We start from the raw sequence: 23,428 nt of genomic DNA, 5'->3' as shown, positions 1-23,428 counted from the left end.
TAACATTCTGCTTTTCCAAGTTTAAACATGCTTTAATCTCAAATATTTAAGATCTCTCAACAGAGGGCTGGGAACGGACTAACTGATGAAGAGTCACTCTCTCCTCCAGCAGACATATGGGCAAATAGTGAAGTGGTGGGCTCCGGGGAATGGGGGACTTCTCTTAAACATCCACCACCAAAACCTGCCTCCCCCAAATCCCTCTCCTTACCTCACACCCTCAAATCACCTGACCTCGAAGCCAAATGCTCCAAGGAAAGAAAGAGAAGAAGGAAAAAAAATTACCTAGGACTCTGCGTTCTCTTGATCATTTTCTAAGTGGGATATAAGAATACGGTTCCAATTCCGACCTCATCGGCAAAGCTTTGGTTATTTGTGAACCAGCAGATTGTGTGGTAGAAAAGAAGCACAAGCAAAAGGAACGGATAAAAGGCGCAAACTCGTGGTGTGGTCATATGGATTATATTCTAATTCTTTTTTTTTTTTTAAAGATTTCTTTTATTTATTTCAGAGAGAGAGTGAGTGAGCACAAGCAGGGGGAGCAGAGGCAGAGTGAGAGAGAGAAGCAGGCTCCCTGATGAGCACGGAGCCCAATGTGGGGCTGAATCCCACGGCTCAGGGGTCACGACCTGAGCCAAAGGGAGACACTTAACCAACAGAGCCAACCAAGCACCCTCCTATATTCTCATTCTTCTTCTTTTTTTTTTTTAATTTTATTTATTTGACAGAGAGGCAGAGCAGCAGGCGGGGGTGGGGGGGGCAGGCTCCCTGCTGAGCAGAGAGCCCGATGTAGGGCTTGATCCCAGGACCCTGAGATCATAACCTGAGCCGAAGGCAGAGGCTTAACCCACTGAGCCACCCAGGCGCCCCCCTATATTCTCATTCTTAACACAAAAATAAAACACATAGGTTACTACTGCTTTATCATTGGATTAAGATAGAGCAAGATTACATAAATTTGTAAAAATTTAAGAAATGCCATACATCAAATTCCGTAATGCAAACTAAAAAATGATCTCTTAAGGATCAAAGAAATGAAGAGTAAAGGAAAGAAAGAGTGACACTGTTAAAAACAGTAACAAGGGGGGCGACTGGGTGGCTCAGTGGGTTAAGCTGCTGCCTTCGGCTCAGGTCATGATCTCAGAGTCCTGGGATGGAGTCCCGCATCGGGCTTTCTGCTCAGCGGGGAGCCTGCTTCCCTCTCTCTCTCTCTCTCTGCCTGCCTCTCCATCTACTTGTGATCTCTCTCTGTCAAATAAATAAATAAAATCTTAAAAAAAAAAAAACAGTAACAAGGGTAAGGTATAAAAATTAGAAGGCAATCATAACAATAAAGCGTAAGAGGAAATGTCAACTAATAAAACAAGTTGCTAAAGAATTTATATCCATATCATATATTAATTATGTGTAACAAAGCATTTTATGTATAATTGTTTATTATGATATTCAATGGGAGACACAACCTAACTGTGGAATAACACAGTATATTTCAAATGCATCTCAATGAGTTTATAACAGCCAAATGACTTAATGCACAATAGAAATTTTCTTACCACATAACCTACAACTCCGATTAAACAGTATCTCCACTTTTGTCTGCCATACAAAAATACTTTGATTCATAACAGAAATATGCCAGTTGTTACTTAAGTATGTATACGTCTGTGCACAGCTGGCTCTCATGATTCATTCATTATTCCATAAAGATTTATCAAGAAGACATGGGGTGGGAGGCTGTATCTGGTACCGGGGAGATTATTAAAGCCTACTGGAAGGGAGCAAGAGGATGACGTAAGCAAAGAAATACAGAGTATAATTACACAATGGGATGAACGCTAGGAAGGACAATAAATGCAATAAACATTTGAGATAAAGAGGAAGGTCTCTCTGTGGAGCTGACAAGCTGAGAGCTGGAGGACAAAGAGGCAGCCGTGTGACAAGCCAGGTGGCAGAGAATCCCAGGCAGAGGGAGCATGAGCGGATAAACATTTCGCAAGTTCAAGGACTGGAACTTCAAGTTCAGTGTGGCTGGAACACAGGCGTGAGCATGAGGGAGAGTGAGCCTGCGGGAGGGGACGGTTAGAAAGGCGGTGAAGAAACGGATTCAGGTAAGCCGACACCGAGGGCTGCTAGGAGATGTGACATCTGAGAATGATTACCCATTTTCTTGAAACACTTAGAAATAAGCTGTGTTTGCTTTCTCTGTTACTTACAACTGATGAGATTTACTCACAACCAAAGCTGGGAGAAGGAGAGAGGGGGAGTTTGCGATGACAATGATGGGTTCGTTCCAACAAAGAATCCTCAGCGTGCACAGCTGTACGTCATGGGGAACTGCAGGACTGGCAAAGCCTGTCCAGCTCTGGGAAAGCGAGCTTCACAGTTTCCTTTTTTGCGTAAGCATCTGTAGGTTTCTAAATCCTCGGTCGTTAAAGCAATCTCCCATCCTTAAACCAATCTGTCGGTGTCTTTCTCTCAATCCTAACACATTGCTATGCTTATGCAGATAGATGTCAGAAGTATCTTGATGCAAGGACTTCAGACCCTAATACCTAAGCTGATTTCAGACAGACTAGGAAATTACAGGGGCGAATGATAATACTAAAACTGCAGGATTTTAGCTGGGCTGTCCTTAAGCCAAGACCACAAAAGCTTTGTGATGGGAAATCATTTCAAGGTACCATATCCACTGTTCTCCTGACTCTAGGCAGCTTGTCACAGTAGATGAAAAAGCAAGCACAATCTAAAATGTTCAAACTGGGGTGCCTGGGGGGGGGGTTCAGTCGGTTAAGAGTCTGCCTTTGGCTCAGGTCATGATCCTGGAGTGTGGATCGAGTCCCACACTGGGCTTCCTGCTCAGTGGGGAGTCGGCCTCTCCCTCTGCCTCCCTCCTCCTCCCCGCTCGACGTCTCTCTCTAATAAATAAATAGAATCTTTTTAAAAAATGAATAAAATGTTCAAACTTCTGCATCTCTGGTTGCTTCCTTAGGCTCTGAGCCACAGACACCTGAGGTCCTCTAAGAAAGGTTGAAATTTCAGACAAGCTGACTGATTGGAAGTATCTAGACAGTAACAAAAACAAAACGAGACTGAGAGCTGGATCCTGACACCAAAGAAGGAATGCTCTTGATGGTAACATCTGGGGTGGTGGAAGGCCAAGGACCGCCCCTCCCTGTCCCCCAAATGCCCAGCAGAACTGTAGTCAGCAAATTCCCTGGGTGGACAGCGGAAGGCTGCCAAGGGTGTAGCCATAAGGAGGGGACAGCAAAGCTGGGAAGTGCTTTTGCTCTCTGTGACCCAGCTCTCCTAATGAGCAGAAGGAACAAAAGGGGGGATGGCAGATCACTGCCAGGGGTGGGGCAAGGGGACTGTCAAGAGACAGTCTTGATACAGCTTCTAATTGTGGGTCCCTTTGTTTTGATGTGTGTAAAAGCTAATCTCTGGTGTTTCTGCATAAAAATTCACAACCTCAGAACTCTGCAATGTGTGCAAACCCACTGTGCTTAGAAATGGTGATCATTCTAAAACAGCAATTGTTGACCCAGGGTCCTCCTTAAGCCTCGGGCAGACAGAATTCAGGGTAGGGTAGGGAGGGCATATGCTTGGAGGGGAAAATGTTATGTCTTTATTCCTGACATGTCACGGAAATTTTGCATGGCATTCAATTAAAAACACAGACAGTAAACTGTATCAACAGTAACAATCTGTGTGGCTCTGCCAGCAACCGAGAGCACAGATGTTTTCCTGTCCCATCTCATCGGCTGCAGCTTTCCGAGAGTAACGTCACGATCTTCATTCCTTTGATGCCAACTGCCCACGCTCATACTGGTGGCCCAGACAGGACACTGCCATATAGTGTCCACCCACCAGCAGTTATCTGAGACCCATACATGGACAGACTAGTCCTCAGTTTAACATTATTATTCAACCAAACAACAACAGCATATACACTGATGGCTTTAAAAATCAAAATTTACATATTGAATCGAACCACGAGAAATCGCAATTTTTCCCAATGTCCCTGAAAGAGTCTAAAAGCAACACTTGCAGCAACAAGCGAGCTTACACCCAAAAGTTGGTTTCCAACAACCACTGGCCTGGAAGGAACCAAGGCTTCCTGAAGATTCGGCTGACTCCAGAGCTGGAGCACAGAAAGTTTAAGATGGAGCCTAGACTGTTTTCTAATGCCAGACAATAAGGAGATACTCAAAATATAATGGAGACAATTTCAAAACACATGGGAGGCAACCTGAAGGAGTTCCCAAAGCAAACCTGTGACACTGAGCATCAATATGCAAAGTAGTTCTGGGTTATAATCTAGTGAATAAATACTAATCCGGGAGCCCCAGGATCCATGTGTCAGGAAGGATGGAGGAAGGAAAGCTTCTCCTTACAGTAGACAGAAGTAAAGGCGGATTGTCTGAGTTGGGCAGGGGGAGATCACCATTTTGCAACCATCCAAGAATAACCATTATCAGGCACAATTTATTCAAAGGATACTGAAACCATCGTCTGAAAGTCTGAAGAGGCACGGGATAGACTAATAGCCTCAAATGTCCCCTCTCCCCTCAGATCCTATAATCATAAACAAAACATGTATTAGCATCAAAGCAGAGAAAGTTAACATCAGCAACAAGGGGACCAGCTGGTCTCCTGTGTTTCTGGATGTGGCAGCAGAGTGGGAAGGACACAGGTCACCTCTGCCCTGTTCCCACAATAAATGCAGAAGCGGACTCTAATCCTGAGGACACGTGCGACACATTGAACTGAGGACACTCCGCAAACTGCTACTCTGTAGTCTTCAGAAATGTCAATGACATGAAGACTAAGAAAGGCTGAAGCATTTTTCCAGATAAAAGGAGACATGACCATCAGGTGTGATGTTTCATCCTTAGACACAGATCAGACTGAAAACAAAAACAACAAGCTGCTGTGAAAGAATTACTGGGATACTCGGCAAAATTCAACCATGGAGTCTGTAGTAGAGCACAGTATTCTCAGTGTTGATTTTTTACAAAGATTTTATTTATCTGACAGAGAGAGAGATCACAAGTAGGCAGAGAGGCAGGCAGAGAGAGAGGGGGAAGCAGACTCCCTGTGGGCTTGACCCCAAGACCCTGAAGCTATGACAAGAGCCGAAGGCAGGGGCTTAACCCTGAGCCACCCAGGCGCCCTCCATGTTAATTTTCTGAGTTTGATATCTGTACTGTGCTCATATCTCAGAATGTCCATGTTGTCAGGAAATACATACTTAAGTCTTTAGAGGCAAAAGGACATCACTGCTATGTCTAACTCTCAAATGGTTCAGGGAGGAAGACAGTAAATGTGTGTGAACAGACAAATAAAATATACCCACAGAGAGATGGGGAGTAAATGGGGGGTCAGAAAACAAATGGGGCAAAATAGTAACAATTGGTATATCTTAGTGAAAGGTATTATTGCTACAATTCTTAAAGTTTGAAATTACTTCAAAATTAAAAGTTAAAATATTTTAAAAGTAAACTTCAACTTTGTTTTAAATGTAATGTTATTTAATGCATCAAAAAGAACTACATGTATTATTTTTGGTAAGAGTATTTTAATATTATCGGTTTCCTTTGTAACCCTACATACTGCATTTTACGCATCTAGAAATGACTTCACTAAATCACCAGAAGGCGGGTCCATGGTATACAAAGGTGAGGAAGCCCGGCTCTAAAACCAGACAGCTGTCGGTTATCTGCCCAGGCCGAGTAGCCTTCCGAGGAGGTAGCTCTGTACAGAAGCAGCGTACCGCCCGCCCCTTGAAAGGTGCCTGGAGACTACAAGGCAGCTTTGGCAGATCTCTAAAAACCAGATGGACAACCCTCCTATCTCTCTCTTCACTCACAACTTCATGGTAAGTAAAAAAAATCTGAGAAGCCTGACTAAATCGGCAGGGGCGGGGAGGGGGGAGATGAGAACTAAAATAGAGTTATTTATTGGTCTCATGAGATGGGGCCTCAGAACTGAAACTAAGCTAAATGTGTTTTTAATGTTTAATTAAAGACGCACTACTTGGGACGCCTGGGTGGCTCAGTGGGTTAAAGCCTCTGCCTTCGGCTCAGGTCATGATCCCAGGGTCCTGGGATCGAGCCCCACATCCGGCTCTCTGCTCGGCGAGAAGCCTGCTTCGTCCCTCTCTCTCTCTCTCTGCCTGCCTCTCTGCCTACTTGTAATCTCTGTCTGTCAAATAAATAAGTAAAATCTTAAAAAAAAAAAAAAAAGATGTGCTACTTTTGTCTTTTTTTAAAGGCGTTCACCTCTTTGTTTAGGTTTATTCCCAGGTATCTTATTGTTTTGGTGTAATTATAAACGAGACTGACTGATTTCTCTTTCTGCTGCTTCATTACTGGTTACATAAAAATGTAACAGATTTCTGTAAGTTGATTTTGTATCCTGCAACTTTACTGAATTCGTGTATCAGTTCTGGCAATTTTTTAGTGGAGTCTTTTGGGTTATCTATACAAAATATCACGTCATCTGCAAATAATGAAAGTTTTCCTTCTTCCTTGCCAAATAAACCTAACCAAAGAGGTGAAAGACATGAAAGAACGTAAACCCTCAATCAGAATGGCTTCCACGAGCGAAGGCGGTCTTCCTCCAAAGGTGTGAAGGACCCTCTGGAGCACTGGGAGAGCTCTGACAAGACGGCACGTACAGCTGGGCATGCTGGCCTGTGCCCTGCTGACTGTGTCTGGTGTCCTTGTTCGCACATCATCTGCCACTATGCAAACTCCATCCTGTAACTGGCGCCTATCAATTTCATCGCCATTCCAAGGGAAGCCAGTCTGATAAAGAGTGGCCAGTCCATGCCTTGATCACAAAAAGTAAAGGACTCAGATGTAGCATGTAATGGGAAGCCATTTGAAAGGCTTAATGCAGGAGCATGAGTGGATTGAATTCATGTCCTTTTTTTTTTTTTTTTTTTAAATCACTCTGGCTGCTGGGAAGTTGTACAACTGGAGAGACATGTTAGGAGCTTGCTATGGTGTCTGAGGTGATGGAGATGTGATAAGAAAGCTTTCTGGATCCAGCACGATGCTGAATGTGGCTTCTAATGAATCCCTCCCACTACAAACATCTAGAAATATCTAATGAAATATAATACAAGCTATTTTAAGGCACAGCCAAGAGAAGAAATAAAGGCAAGTCCTCAGGGGACAGACTAAAAGCAGGATCTTCAACAGAAGCGGTGAGCACAGGGCGGCTACTGTAAAATGCCGGCAGGCTCCTTGGACGGGACTTTACCAGTTGTTCAGAGCAAGAGATGTGATTTTGGGTCTCACATTCAATGGGAATTAAACCTGAGATACCTATAGAAAGGCAAAGTCCTGGAAAGCTTGCCCTCTCTCTAAGAGAGTCTAGAAAACTCTGCCCACCAGCTCATGAAAGCAGTGAGAAGAGTCTGTTTCGGCTTGGGGCTCTGGATGAGAAATCAACCTGAAGACTATACCATCCACAGGTGTGTCTGAATTTACACTCCCCATGTGCCACAGGAATCCCAAACCAGGGAATGAATATCAAACTAGTTCAGTGTTTACTATCCGATGGAAGTAAACACAACGGCTGCTCTGGGAGGGCAGATTTACAATCCAGGATGCTCGGGACTCCCACAGAAAGTAATCTGTTCGGCGAAAGACAAATTCACAGTAAAAATACATAACCCATGTCAACCCGCGATCTAATACAAGAGGGCCAATGCTGCCCCAAATGGTAATTAACACCTCAGTAAACTAAAATAAAAGACTCTGAAAGAGACTTTGAAATTATCTTAAAAGCGACAGCAAGAACAGAGCCGGGATGAATGAACAGGACAGCATGAGAAAGGTGTGATGGTAGCCGGGGGAGTGGTTACAGCACAGACCAGGAGGCAGACGGACTCGGGCTGTACTTGAAGCGACAGCTCACAGGAACTGCAAACGGGCTGAATGTGGAAGGAAGGAAGAACAGGAGCTCCCAGCCGTTAGCTCGAGCAACTGGGGGACTGCTGGATGCCATGCCATTTACCCAGATGGAAAGGTGAAAGGAAGGAAAGCTTAGCAGAAAAAGGGTGGGCTCTACAAGTTGAGTTTGGGACATCGATTAGACATCCGCGCAGAGACAACCAGCAGGAAGTTGAAGATTCAAATCTAGTGCTTGGGTTAGAGTGTAGGATCAGAGATACCCATGAGTAGCATGTAGATGATAATTAAAATCTTGTAAATTAGTATCTATTCATTCTTCCAGATGTGACTTCAGACTTGACTTCCTAAGCAGAGTGAAGGGCTCTCAGAGTGACCTATAATCTCTCTCACACCTTCTGGGATTTTGTTTATTTACTTGTCTCCCCACCATCGCTGACAGGGCCTGGCACACAACCAGGAGCCAACACGTTTATTCTGTTCCTGGTTGGTGACTATTTTAACGTTCTACGTGCTAGCCCCTGGCACAGTATCCTAGAAAGGGTGAGTAGGCACACCAAAATATTTACTGAATGAAGAAATGAGCTAACCTTCTGAGCTGCCAGACTTTGACTGCTTTCACTCAGAGCCAAAGATGTAAAATACTGGATACACTCATCTAGCTCCGTTTGAGGTAGAGAAGCCAGCAACTGTCTGAGCTCTTCTTCAATGGAAGAATCCTGTCATAAAAGGAAAAGAAAGTCTTCATAATTAAGCTCCACAACTGGGCACAACAAAAGTACCGAAGAATCAATGCCAAAACAAAAGAGCAGGGATAAAGGAGAGCTTTTAGTCTTGAAAACTGTGGCCCACCTAAGCACATAGTGAATCTCTTAATTCTGAGTTCTGCACTTCTGTCTGCTGCCTCAGTCTGAGAGCCCTAAGGCAAAGTTTAGCTCTTGGCTCAAAATGGATTATTACACTCTTTCTACCTAAATCTTGCTTCTTTAAATCCAGAACTCATTACTATCTGATTTTCTCTAATAACTTACATCTAGCATATCCATTTTTCTATTTTTCAACAACTGATTGCAAGTTTTCAGATTTCCTTTTCTAGGAAAGCCTTAGAAAGGTGCTGAAGAAGCATGCTCTAATACCTATTAGCGGTTAATAATTAGTATGTATGTGGGCTAACGCATTAACATCTATATGTGGTGGTTAGTTAAAAACCTATGCAGAGTGATATATTAATACCTACAGGTGGTGGTTCTCTGGAGGCTTTCTGCACCCCCAGGAAACAGTCAGCAGTGTCTGGAGATAGTTTAGGTTGTTACAACTGAGGGGATTGCTACTGGCATCCAGTGAGTAGACCAGGGATGCTGCTAGACATCCTACAATGTACAGAACAACCTTCCACAACAAAGAATTATTAGGCCCAAAATGTCAGTACTGTTGAGAAAAACTGATCTAGAGCAATATTAGAACTAGTCCATTGTTTAGTTCAATATTAGAACTAATTCACTGATGCTGATTGGCTATGAAGTTCCCCACTGGTGTACAGAGACTCACAACGCCCAAATGGGGAAAATAACACAAGAGAAACAACATCTCCTGGTAAATCAAGAAATCTTTGTATAGGAACTACAATTTCCGGTTAACATCTAGTTTACCTGCTTGTGAAAAGTAGCCGACAGACTACTTTTTGATTGGTTACTTTGCACCCAAAGTGAAGATGACATATTAATCTATTTTTCACTCACTGGACTATTTTATTTACTTACTTCTTTTAAAGATGGCAAGGGAGGTGGTGGGAGAAAAAAGCGAGGATCACTCTCTTTGCTTCGGGCCAAACCAATGAGAGTTCTCAGATCACAGGCTTGAGCAATTATCCTGTACTGGTAATCTATTGTAAAAGTATGTTGTTAGCACCCAAATTAGCTTATAATTGTTTTAAGAATTAAATGCACATTTAATTTTTAGACTACAAGTTTGCGATTCAAAATTTCCCAAGTCTCTTTCCATAATTACAACTGCATTCACCCACCGGTAACCCAGATAGCCAACATTTCCACGCCTGATGTCACAATTCTCCTCAACACATATATAGGGATATTGCGGTCTAATCTTTTCGAAGAACTGAACTTCAAATGCGAAAACTGATAGGTCAGAACCGGCTGAACTGCTTCTCCTTTTCTTTGTAGTAATTCTAGTGTTTTAACTGTTTTGATCACTACTTAAAAAACCTGAGGTTGCACTGAGATCTATGTCACTGGTACGGTGTGGTGCTTTGCATCCCGTCATGTCCATGAGTAATCTGAGGTTCTAGATGGTCATGCTTCATTTGAACCTTCATGATTTAACCAGTCCAGCCTTTATGTATTGCTCTGAATGTGTCCCCACCCCCATTCATAAGTTGAAATTTCCCGATGTCATGGTATTTGGAGGTGGGAACCCTTGGAAGCCCCCATGACTGGGATTACTGTCCTTATAAAAGAAACCCAGAGAGATCCCTTGTCCCCTCTGCCACATGAGGACACACAGTGAAAAGCTGGTCATCTGTGAATGAGGAAGCAGGTCTTCACCAGATTTCAAGTCTGCTGGCACAATGACCTTGGGACTTACCAGCCTACAGAACTGTAATAAATAAATTTCTATTGTTTATAAGCCACCCAGTCGACAGTATTGTTACAGCAGCCCAAATGGACTAAGCTATGATTGAAAACAAAATTACAACCACTGAAGCAGACATTATTTTAATACGAACCCAGTTCATAACCTGGGTAAGTTCTTTAAGATCAAGTGGGGAACTTCCCCAAAATCTATGTGCCTGGGCTCCAACTCTGATTCTTCTGATATAGTAAGTCTGAAATGGAGTCCTGGAAGGTAGACTTTTTAAAAGATTTTATTTATTTATTTTGAGAGACAGTGTGTGCACAAGCAGGGGCTGGGGGAAGAGGGGGAAAGGGAGAGAAAGAAGCAGACTCCCCGCTGAGCAGGGAACCCTATGCAGGGCTCGATTCTAGGACCCTGAGAACATGACTTGAGTTAAAGGCAGATGCTTAACTGACTGAGCCACGCAAGCACCCCTACATTTTTAAAAAGATTTTTATTCTAAGTCTTCACTCACAGTGAAGAAGCTTATAAGTTATTTAATATTATATATATATAAATATATAATATATTATAAGTTATTGTAATTAGAGGCACCTGGGTGGCTCAGTTGGTTGGACATCTGCCTTCGGCTCAGGTTATGATCCCAGGGTCCTGGGATAGAGTCTCATATCGGTTTCCCTGCTCAAGGTGAGCCTGCTTCTCCCTCTCCCTCTGCTGATCCCACTGCTTGTGTCCTCTCTCTCTGTGTCAAAAAAATAAACTTTTAAACAATATGTCTTTAAAAAATAAAAATTAAAAAAATATAAGTTACTGTAATTATAGCCACCAATCAATTCAACTTGTATGGAGGCAAAGATCTTGTGCTGATACTTTACTCTGAAAATATTTTATAAGATGACTCTTATAAAATATGACCCATTTTATAAGATGACTCTATTGATAGAGTATACTTTAGTCCCTGTACTATAATCAGAGCAGATCTGAACTCTTGCTCATGTACTTTTACTCGCAATTTTTAAATATAATTAAATATTTTAAATCTTCCTTTAAAAATAATACACACACACGAATCAGGTACATTTGACTCAGTCTTAAAGCAAAGTAACTTGCTGAAGTGAAAACAAGTATAACTCTATGGTGTGGCAAGCAATTAAAATAGATTTTGTTAAACCTGAACCAAAAGAAAATGCAAATATAGAATAAGGCTATCACTATCAGCACCAAGAGTTTCTCTAATCAGATAAAACTTCGTTCTGGTAGAAAGTTACACAAATACATCTTCCTCAATTTTGAGCCTGTTCCTATCAAACACATCTGGCTACCAGGCCAGCAGTTTTCTACTTTCTCTATCCATGGAGTTTCTTCTTTAGAATTTTCATATTCAGATTTCCTGAATCATTTTCCTTCCCTGATATCTCCTTTCCATCCCCCGGTATCAGCGTAGAGCAGCAAGCAGGCGGCGCGGCAGGGGCTCGGAGGGCCGTGTTACCGTGCCAGTGATGGGTCTCCGACATTTCCTGCACGGCCTGCAGCCGCGCGGCTCTGTCCCCCGACTGGCTCTTCCTCAGGAGCAGCCACACTGCACACTCGTGATCCTCGACATCAACTGTACTAAAGGGGTCTTTGCGAAAAGAAAAAAGAAGACAACATAAACAGTGTGAACAGTTAAAACATGTCCTCCCACTTACTTGGGATGATAAGCTGTAAGCACTTGACATCTACAATAAGACTGAATTCCATTTCCAGGCACTAAGAGTGATAGGTTTGTTCTAGTTCTGTCGTATTATTTTGTTAATATTTATTTTGTAGATTATCATGTGCTTTAGTTTTATATACTACGTTGCCTTCACAACCTCATCTCTTTTTTTTTTTTTAAAGGTTTTTTTTTTTTTTTATTTATTTATTTGACAGAGAGAAATCACAAGTAGATAGAGAGGCAGGCAGAGAGAGAGAGAGGGAAGCAGGCTCTCTGCTGAGCAGAGAGCCCGATGCGGGACTCGATCCCAGGACTCTGAGATCATGACCTGAGCCGAAGGCAGCGGCTTAACCCACTGAGCCACCCAGGCGCCCCCCTCATCTCTTTTTTGTTGCTGCTCTTTTTCCTTAAAAAACTTTTCACTGTGGGACGCCTGCGTGGCTCAGTTGGTTAAGTGGCTGCCTTCGGCCCAGGTCATGATCCCAGTGTCCTGGGATCGAGTTCCACATCAGGCTCCCCCTGCCTCTGCCTGCCTCTCTGCCTGCCTCTCTGCCTGCCTGTACTCTCTCTCTCTCTCTCTCTCTCTCTGACAAATAAATAAATAAATAATCTTAAAAAAAAAACTTTTCACTGTGAAAAATATTGAACATATGGAAGAATTAAAAGAATAATACATTAACATCCATATGTTTACAACAATATTTAATAAATTTCATGTTTCCATATTTGCTTAATCTATATGGATGTGTATTTTTTCTCTAAAACATGTGAAAGGAAGTTGCAGATGGAACATTTGATCCTTTCTTAGTCAACCCGCCACTCCTAAGAATAAGCCTGCCTTCTCCAATATACTCACGATGCCATGACAACACCCACATACATTAATGAAAACCTTCCAAAACCATCTAAAATCCAGTCTAACTCCGTATTCAAATTCCTCCAAGTGTTCAAAATATACCTCAGTGCTGTTCTTTAAAACCAGGATTTGATTAAGTCTCTTTAGTATCTTTTAATTCTTGAAAAATTTCTCACCTTTCTTTTTCATGATGGCAACTTTTTAAAGAGATCAAGTAAGCTCTTCCATATCTAGCTCCAATTGTAGATTTTTTGTAAAATCTATATTATTGATGCAATATTCTCATTATGAGAAAGTATGGAGTGATTTTCTAACAAATTTAAAATTTTAAAGCACTTAAGAGAAAAAGTTGTATTTAGTGTCAATATTTATTTACAATTATCTAACAATAATACATCCACAAAGTGGAAAGAAGAAGACTGTCCAAGGCAACAAAATTAAAATCACCCTTAAAATTAAATATAGCCCAAGAAAATAATGTCACTCAATTTTCCATAGCTATAAAAAATGTCAGTATAAGAAACGGGATAAGAAAAAAAGACCTCAAGTTGATCATTAGATGACTTTCAGATCACTGATAAACACTGCAAGTTAAATATTTGATACTTACCAGCAAATGGGCCGCGCAGTATCTTGGCTGATGTTGCCAATACTTTTCTTACTGCTTTGTGAAGCTCTTTTCTTGCCTGGTAGGTGATTCCTAAGACGATTACAAATTAAGATAAAACCAAGTATATACTCTTAATGCTACACTTCCCTACTTTAAAGAAAAATGTATAAGCTCTAAATTTTTTTTAAAAATATAAAATTTTTTTTAGGGTCACTATCAAAACAACAAAAACCATTATGTGAACACAGAGCTCTAGATCCCAAAAGAAGACTGCTCTCCAAGTCTGGAAAAAGGTTAAAAACTAAACAAAAACAAAAACACGAACTAAAGCTAACAAATTCTCAGATGCGACATAAGATCAGCTATATTCAGGAACAACAGCCCTTCCCAAACTGAAATTTGGAAATGCCTAACTATGGAGATGTCCTACTATGGAGATGAAGCTTTGCTATATGAATAAAATGTAAACTGTAAAAATTATCTGTGTAATTGAAATTGTAACACACTAGATAAGACAATAAATACTAATAGGACAGATGGTGATTTATACAGCTGTAGGAAGGAAAGAGTGAAATCTGCCGCACTCAGAGAATATAATGTAACAGGCAAGGTTAATCTGGTCAACTCTATAGGAACAGGCAGCTGTACGTCAAGGGTAGTGACTCACCAAGCTACACATACTTTGATGAAAAGATAGGCCTCTGCTCTAAAAGTTCATGTTCAAGAGGCAACCGTATGGTTACTAATTAGGTTTCCCTGTGACCTAAATACAGAGAAGAGGAACGTTCGGACTAGTAAAGACAAGTTTTCCAGCCTCCGTGACAAACTCTTTTTTCTCTCTTTAATAAGATGACATTCAGATTTATGAATCCATGTCATGATTTTAGTAGGCATGAATAAATCCCTTGAGGCCAAGAATATAACAGAGCTAAGTGACAAAATCATGTTTCTCTACTTGGCGAACTGAAGGCCAGCCTCTGACCTGACCTCCACTAGGAATGGAATTCCAAGTTTAGATCAAAACAGTCGGCGAGGGAGAGTTGCAAACCTGCGTTAAATATGGAAGTCCAAAATTTGGTCTTCAACTACTTCTTTAGGAATTTGGTTCTCATAAGATTTGTTGACTGCTAGAATGAGCTAAACCTACCTTGCTAATATTGTGTTTTTAATAGTCATTTTAAAAGTTAATAAGTAGCTCCCGCTTTTCACAGAAATGGGATTACTTTACCATAAACTTACCATAATTTTCTCTGTCATCTAAAGAAACGGAGTCCACATATATATAGGACTTCATTTTTTCTCTTTCTACTACTTGAGTATCTAACGTCAAAGATTTCTTCAGGGCCCAAACTTCATAGGTAAGAAATAAAGAACCGCTATAAAAGGAACAAAAAATTCATCATAAATATGTGATCTAAAGGTAACACAAGAGCCACTTTTTTTTTTCTTTACATGACAGAGTAACAGCATGATATTGGTTACAGAGCTCCTCAGATTACTGAGCACCACAGAAACTGAATGGCTCGACCTGTACAACAGCCGAGCTCTTGAACCTATGGGTTGAGAATAGTATTTCCTGCGAGTGGTGAAAAAAGGCTGAAGGGCAGAATTTCCCAAAAAAAGGATGGGAAAAATAAGTGCTTAGTAAACACTGAGTGAAATCATGCTTTCGGAACGAGAAGTTTTATATACACTAGCGATTTGCATCCCATGACGAAGAGAAATTTCCTCAACATATACCCTATTGATTGAGCCAGTCTTTTTTAATAAGCTTTCTGTTGTGGAATTTTTCATTCTCTTTGTTGGGAAACAATATATACACATACATAATATAAGAGTATGTATGCATATAACAGATTCTATATACATTCATATAAATGCAAGCACAAATGTGTCCACTTAATAATAATAATGACAGGGGCGTCTGGGTGGCTCAGTGGGTTAAAGCCTCTGCCTTCGGCTCAGGTCATGATCCCAGGGTCTTGGGATCGAGCCCCGCATCAGGCTCTCTGCTCAGCGGGGAGCCTGCTTCCCCCTCTCTCTCTGCCTGCCTCTCTGCCTACTTGTGATCTCTATCAAATAGACAGATAAAATCTTTTAAAATAAAAAATAATAATAATTACAATATCCAGGCAAAAGGTATAAACAGTACCCCAGAAGCCCACAGTGTGCCCGTCCCTCATTCTGACCCACTTTCTCATCTCTATAGCTAGTTACTACTTCGACTTTTATTACAATAATGTCCTCGTCTCACTTTATACTTTGCCATCTATACATGCACCCTTAAACAACAGAGCTTATTTGGTCTGTCTGTGGGCTTCATCGGGATGGAGGGACACTACACATTCTTCTGCTCTTTGACATTCGTTCATGGGGCTGCTGTGTCAGGAGTTCATACATTTATATTTTCATATGGTATGTGACTCAGTGATGGGATGGCTATACCACAGCTTACCCATGCTACCACAGAAGGGCATTTGGGGACTTTCTGGTTTGAGTCTGTTACAAATAATCCCATTACACACCTTACGCATCTACACTGTACACATGTGTATATGTTGCTCTGGGATACTCATCTAAGAAGGAGAGTCACAGACCTTCTGACAGTATACATACTCTTCAACTTGATTAGGTACTGCCAAACTCCTTCTCTAAAAAGTTCAAAGCCAATCTGTACTCCCATCACCAACATATTTCTCCTAAGAGCTATGCCTAAAGTTAATTTTTAGTTGTGAAATACAATGTTCTTTGTTATGTACCCAAAATGAAGGTGTTTTTTTTTTTCCTGATCAGACTGACATACACACTCCCTAAATCCACAAAGGCTGCACTGTCTGATTCAGTGTCTTAGTGTAACATCAGTTACACTAAGAATATACCATATATTCTCCTGACCTTGGATTTACACCCCAAAGTTAAAGCAGGTGAGACAGAAGGGACAGACACTGGCCAGAACCACAGAAACAGAAAGCTCTAAAGAATCCTCTCCTCAGGCTGCTGGCGTGGCTCAGACGGCTAAGCATCTGTCTTTGCATGGGTCATGCTCTCCAGGTCCTGGGATCGAGTCCCATGTCAGGTTCCCAGATCAGTGGGGAGTCTGCTTTTCCCTCTCCCTCTGCCTCTCCCTCTGCTTGTGCTCTGTCTCTCTCTAAAATAAATAAATTTTTTAAAAAAATCTCTGAGAGATCAGAGCACCTAAAAAGAGCAAATGCATTCAATATTTTTATTGTGCTTTTCATGAAAGACAAAATTCTTTACTGGAAATTATGTGATTAATTTTCATTAGATTCATGAATATAATTGTGAAACAGACAAAGTACATGACTATATCTTTTGCCTGGAATGATTTAAGGGGAAAAGTCATCTAACTGTGTTTTGTCTTGTATTAGTATCATGGAGAAATGTATATATTTGAATAAAATGCCAAGTGCATCTCCTATAACATTTGAGCATCTCAAAGTTGTATATGTATGTGTGTATATACATATGATGTTATATGTATAATAGTGAAAAAGAGTATTAACAAATACAGTGGACTCGTATTAGACACACATTAACATGTACACCCCCTTCCAAAAAAGGGAAAGAAGGTCACTCCATTCATGAGGCGTGCGCCTCTGAAGAGCATCAGATGAAAGGTATCAAACTGCTGGTTTTCTCGGCCAGCCTCAATCTTCTTTCATGAGAGCTCTATGGTGATTTAAGGGGTTTTCCAAAATAATTTTTGCTACAGTCAATTTTCACCTCTCTGACCCACATTAGAACCTAACACAAGATGTGATTTTAGATATGGGAAAGCGAATTAGTGAGCCCCTGCCCCGTATGGAGTCCGGTGCTCTTCTCAGAGCAACAGTGCCTGGTGGGCCGAATCCTCACTGTACCCTTGCACCAAAGATAGGACACCTCTCAGCCAGTTCAGTAACTGGATCGAGATGACACTGAAGTGGTAGAACCAGTGATTAATCCGCCTAATTCCAAAATCTATACCTATTTGCCACCCCATGCTACTGTAAATCACTTCCAATAGCATAAAGAAGCCAATGAACATTTCATAGTTGACACTTACCCTAAAATAAGTGATCCAGTAAACTTTATTACATTTCCTTCAAAAAGAAAGAAAAAAAGTCAATGTGATGGATTTCATTTTTAAAATGTGACAGGAAATAGGCAACAGTGTCTCCACCTGTATTATATAATTGGGTAAGAAGTTACTGATATTTTTCCCGGAATATGATTACTATCAACACAAGGCTTCCTGTCCCCAGATAGACAAAGGAACCAACAAGCACTGGGTACAAAAATATACTCTGTATTTCATACTCATTCTCACTTCCTACTGTTCTCCTTCTCTTGTGTGTCTCACTCTGTCATCCCCAGCAAACCAGTGGAGACTCCAGTGCTACCGCACCCGGGCTGTTACCAGGCCTACAGCGCTTCCACTGAATGTGACTGCCATGAAGCTAACATGCCTTCTGGCTCCTATGTCACAACCAATTAAATAAGGGAATGGGGACAATTCTATCGCCACTGGGATCATACTGGGGGATCATGTTTGCGAAGCAGGGACACAAAATGACTTTTCCCAAAGTAACTACTTTGCAGTTGGTGTTTCAGTGCCTTATGTATACAGCCCCATTAAAAATACTGGTTACATTCTATAAGTTTACTTAAAATAACTTTTTGTTTGGAACTTGGAAAACTTTAGTTTTAATATAAAAAAATATATTCTGGGGCGCCCAGGTGGCTCAGTCATTAAGCATCTGTCTTCAACTCAGGTCACAATCCCAGGGTCCTGGGATTGAGCCCCACACTGGGCTCCCTGCTCAGTGGGAAGCCTACTTCTCCTCTCCCACTCCCCCTGCTTGTGTTCCCCTTCTCACTGTGTCTCTGTTAAATAAGTAAAATCTTTAAAAATATATATACATCCTAGTGGAAGACACAGCTAGCTGCTTTTTCAATACACATAAGCCCCTTAATCCTTACTAACACAACTTAATTACTATCTAAAAACATTCGAATCCCCAACTCTTGCAGCTATGGCGGGCCATGCAACACTGGTGTAGCCCATCAGATATAGACAGAGGTCTGTAAGTAGAGATCCCTCCCCAAATAAAAAGACAAAGCTTCATAAGATGACTTTTGGCCTTTCTGCCTTCTTGATGTCTAGAGATTCAGCAACCATCTTGGGACCATGAGGACAATAAACATCATGGAGCAGGAAGACAGGAGGATTGCTAAACTGTGGTTCCTGCTCTAAATTGTCTCTATCTTAACTCCCTGTTAAATAAAAAAAATGAGAACTTTACTAATTTAAGCCACTGCAGGCAAGTTTCTATTACATGACCTGAATACAACCTTTACAGATACATTACCCGTAAGCATCAGGTCCTGCTACCTGCCTGCAAAACCTACGTGACTTTTAACTTACTGGATGTGTAGAGGTAGCCCATCATCAGAGTTTCAACTTACGGCTACTGAGAACACATTTATCCTCCCTACAGAGGGATAAGAAACTCAACTCAATCAACTTCTCTAGACATCAGGCAAGGGAGATGGACATTCCTCCCAAACTCTGAGACCTTAGTAGTGGTTCCAGAATTGGGAAGGGTACAGTTCGAGGAGGTGTAAAGGGATGAGATCAGAAGTTGTGCCAGAGCTTACTGACTGTGGGACTCTCTAGCTTATTTTTCATTCTAAGATGGTGTCCTTCCCACCCCCAAACCCCACCAACCCTGTGGGGCCGCAGGAGTAGCTTGTTTCCCTCTCTACTGCTTGCTATGTTTCTTTTTCACTGGATGCTGGGAACAGAATACAGTCTCATAGCCTTTCTCCTAACTAAATTCACTACTCTCTCATCCTAAGTTCACTGCTCTTCATTCTTTAAGAATGATAAAAGAAAAGCTCCCTTCTATGTCCCAACCCCTTTTTATATTTAAAATACAAAATCATAGAATTTTCTACATGAAAAGGATCTATCCTAAAAAAAAAAAAAAGATTTATCTTGAACAACAGAAACTCCATGAAAACAGGGACTTTGTCTTAATCCATATTGTATCCTCAGGGCCTAGAATGGTACCTGGCACACAGCAGATAGTAAATAATTAACTTGCCAAATGAATGAAAGGTGATCTAGGCCTATCTTCTCTTTTACAAATAAAGATCAATAATAAATAAGGTAAATGAAGATTTACAAATAAAGATAGCAGACCAGCTCTAGATCCCAACCTCCCACTGGACAAGCACAACATTTCTGCTCACTGCTGAAATCCCAGAACCTAATACCTGTGCCTGCCTCCTTGTTTTGCAGAAACTTAATAATGAGAGTGTAGTGATACTTGAGTTTGAAAGGATGAGCCTGAATTGGACAAAAAACAGGGGAGGAAAAAGATTCCCCAGAAAAAGGAGTACTCGTGGCGCTGGTCCTACAAATTTGGGGTGCACCAATGGTATAGAAAAGACCGAAACAAATATGAGATTTATCATGGATTAAGTAAATTTATGAGGGGGCCACGTGGAAAACTCAGCCACCATTCTAGCAAAGTTTCTTTAAGAAATACTGTTTCAGCTGTACTCACTGATATCTCTCCGGTATGTGGTACTTTTGGGCGGAGGAGTTAAGGTTCCTATTCTTCTGCAACAGATGATACAATAAGCAGCGAGGGACATTCTGTGTATTTAGAACAATTAAAACAAATTTAACTTGAGAGTGAATTAAAAACATTTAACTATAAGAACATGTCACAATCACAGTGGATTGCCCACAGAGTTAGATTTTTCAAGACCAGGAAAAAAACTTTTCCATTAAAAAAGAAATTCCATCCTTAAAAAAGACATGCTAGAATAGTGTTTTGTTAGTACTTTGATTATTCTTCAAACTGAGTCCAACTGTGAACAATGATTGTTACGAAGCAGAAAAACACCAATTATTAATCAGAATGTCAATAAAGAATTTTAAATTTTTTCAGTATCTTTTAAAATATATATATGCATACAAAAATAGATATTTATATTTACCGTGGATGACTGAAGGCCCTACTGAAATGAAAGGCGCTCAAAATGGAAGACATACTTAGAACCCATGAAAGTATTTAGCCCTCCTCCAGCTCCCTCAGGATGGTACCCAGCACGGTTTAAAATCTTTATTCACTGTTGGCATCCTATCAGAGGAGGAGAACTGTGGCTCAACTAACTTCATCGACTGAGTAATGATGATTGAAATATGATGCAACGGTTTCTAGAACAACTCAGTATTCTAGAATTGTATCAGACTGTCTTTGGAAAAGACTTCTTTCTTTTGTTTTTGCTATAAAGGTAAAGAAGAAAAGCGCATTGAGGGATTCATGTGAGAAAAGGTCTTTTGGTTCAACAAAAGTTCTAGCTTTATACGGATAAGGGGGAAATATATATACATATATACATGTAAGAAATATCTGTTAGAGACAGCACAAAATAGGGGCACCTGGGTGGCTCAGTCAGTTAAGCATCCGGCTCTTGATCTCAGCTCAGGTCTTGATCTCAGGGTCGGGAGTTCAAGCCCTGAGTTAGGCTCCACGTTAGGCGTGGTGCCTACTAAAAAAAACAGAGAGAGAAAGAGAGAACACAAAATAAAAAGCTTTTACATTTTTTCTTGTAATTACAGCACATCAATTAATGACTAAGCAAACTCGTTTTGGCAGGGGTAAACTTTAAAGGTCACTATTTTAAAGGTCATTGTTTCTTATTTTATCACTTGTTTAATGGGTTGCTACTACTTCTCCATGAGATATAAGGATATTGTAAAAATGTTGTAAAGACTGCAATGAAGTAGATGCTCATGAAACCAGGGAAGAATGCAACATAAACTACTTTGAGTTTGTATACAGATTTGCAATTTCACTACTACATGACAATTTAAGGAAAACAAAAATGCCAAGCAAAACTACCTTTTGCTTCTTTTAATCCTGACACTACAAAAGCAATCAACTACAAAACATTATACAGATACTCTTTGCTATTACTTCTCTGGCCTAAAAAACTTCAGTGTTAACTTACATACTACCCTACCACCACCACCACCCCAGCAGGCTTCCTTCCTACTAAATCCTCGGAATAAAGCTAGGTCTACTGGCAATATGTCCTCATCCTATTTCCTTCTTGGTTTCCTCAGACGATATCACTGCCCCTTGCTACTCTCTCCAGAATAAACTGCTGCATCGCTGATTCTCCCTCCATCCCCTCAGAGTGTTGATGGTTTCTCTGCTCTCCAGCTCCAACAAACCTTCCCTCCCTCACTTGTCTGGGAGTGCGCAGCCAGTATCCCAGGGAGGGAAGGCTGTTCTTCCCTCCCTACACATCACTCTCTGCATCCTTCCTCAACAGTACCACACACCCCCCCTTTTTTTTTCCTTTTTAAGATTTATTTATTTTAGAGAGAGAAACTTAAGCAGACTCCACATTGAGCACGGAGCCTGATGTCATGACCCTGAGATCAGACCTGAGCAGAAACCAAGAGTCGGATGCTTCAACTGACTACATCACCCAGGCACCCCTAGACCCTTCCTCTTTCTAGTAGCCTGCAACCCTAACCTGAAATATGTGCTTTCTTTGTTCCTACACTGACAGCCAAAATGGGGTGCAGGGAAGGGGTGGAGGAGGCGGGGAGAGGGGTTAGGGAGTGGTTCAGGGAGAATAAAAGACAAATTGGCAGTGGGCTCTCAGACTCATTTCTGCTGTTCTCAATCAGCTCTCTCCCCACCCCCACAAAGACTGCTCTAAATGACCCACAAACCCTTCTAAGCCTTCTCCCTAAGTCCATCCTCTCAAATGATCTTGTCTTTTATTTGACTGAGAAAGTTAAAACTAGGAAACCCCTCAACCTCTGTCCCCTTACCTACAAGCAAAGACCTATCCAGATATCAAGGGGCTTAACATTTATTCAAGGTGGGTGAGGGGGCTCTTTAAAACACACACACACACACACACACACACACACACAAATACCAAATTAGGTGCTAAAATGAAAGCTATCTAGAATGAGAAAAGATATAATAAGTGACTGGAGTCTTAGGAATTTTGATCCCTTTCTTCTGAGATTCCATTAGACAATGTGCCAGAAATCCTTGTATAGAAATGTTTCTGGATTACAATGTGGCATTCCCTCTCCCCCAGGACATTAAAACCCCTAGTAACTCACAGCACTCAGAGGGGCCCACGCAAGTAAGTCATCACCCAAAGCATAAGGTTCGTAACTCCTCGGTAAATCCATCCTGGCCTGCAAATGTGTATTCATCTATATTCGTCTACACTGCCTTTTCCAGATGGCAAATGATCTTCTCCTCCATTGTTCCTCCCAGTTTCTGAGGAAAAGATCGTATTCCCTTTCCGAGGGGAAACCGTATTCTAGGTCTCATCTCTCACTTCCACAGGGACCCTAATTCATTAATGAGCCGCTTTTCTCTTCTTAATCCTCCCTCCCTTTCTTTCAGCTCTATTCCTCCTCCCTAAATACTGGATTTCCATGTTCTCCCATCAAAACACAAAAACAAAACAAAAAACAAATGACTGGGGGGAAAACCCTCCCTCGAGCCAAGTGCCTCTTGTCTCGCCTTCCTTCCTAAGACGCTTTCTCCAGTGTCCTCTAGCACTGACAGCTCCCCTTAAGGTCACCAGTCAGGGACATCTTTGTTCCGAAATCCACTTTTCAGTCATCCTTTTGCTTCTTCTGAAGCATTTCATTTCTCTCTCCTCCTCTCGCTACTATGACTCCTTGTCTT

The 23,428-nt window shown here is 41.3% G+C and overlaps 1 protein-coding gene across 10 annotated transcripts in view; it reads right to left on the bottom strand.

Moving 5' to 3' along the window:
- SERAC1 (serine active site containing 1) overlaps positions 1-23,428 on the bottom strand; it is a 58,323-nt gene that overhangs the window by 23,351 nt on the left and 11,544 nt on the right. For 3 of the 10 annotated variants that reach the window (XM_004770877.3, XM_004770875.3, XM_045080117.1), the window contains 8 exons: positions 21,136-21,245; positions 20,252-20,343; positions 17,743-17,779; positions 14,916-15,052; positions 13,677-13,766; positions 12,004-12,135; positions 9,683-9,804; positions 8,513-8,641 (listed from right to left, as the gene is read on the bottom strand). In XM_004770877.3, the coding sequence (XP_004770934.1) occupies positions 8,513-8,641; positions 9,683-9,804; positions 12,004-12,135; positions 13,677-13,766; positions 14,916-15,052; positions 17,743-17,779; positions 20,252-20,342 (738 nt within the window). In that variant the 5' untranslated portion in view covers position 20,343; positions 21,136-21,245. Of the gene's footprint in view, positions 1-8,512; positions 8,642-9,682; positions 9,805-12,003; positions 12,136-13,676; positions 13,767-14,915; positions 15,053-17,742; positions 17,780-20,251; positions 20,344-20,690; positions 20,834-21,135; positions 21,246-23,428 lie in introns of all 10 variants that reach the window. The other 7 variants (XM_004770879.3, XM_004770876.3, XM_004770880.3 and 4 more) reach the window with 5 other exon arrangements.

This window comes from Mustela putorius, unplaced genomic scaffold (assembly GCF_011764305.1).
Source record: "Mustela putorius furo isolate JIRA1106 unplaced genomic scaffold, ASM1176430v1.1 tig00000450_pilon_pilon_pilon, whole genome shotgun sequence".
NCBI lineage: Eukaryota > Metazoa > Chordata > Mammalia > Carnivora > Mustelidae > Mustela > Mustela putorius.
Note: the sequence above shows the minus strand (reverse complement) of the source record. Positions and strands in the feature narration are given on the sequence as shown.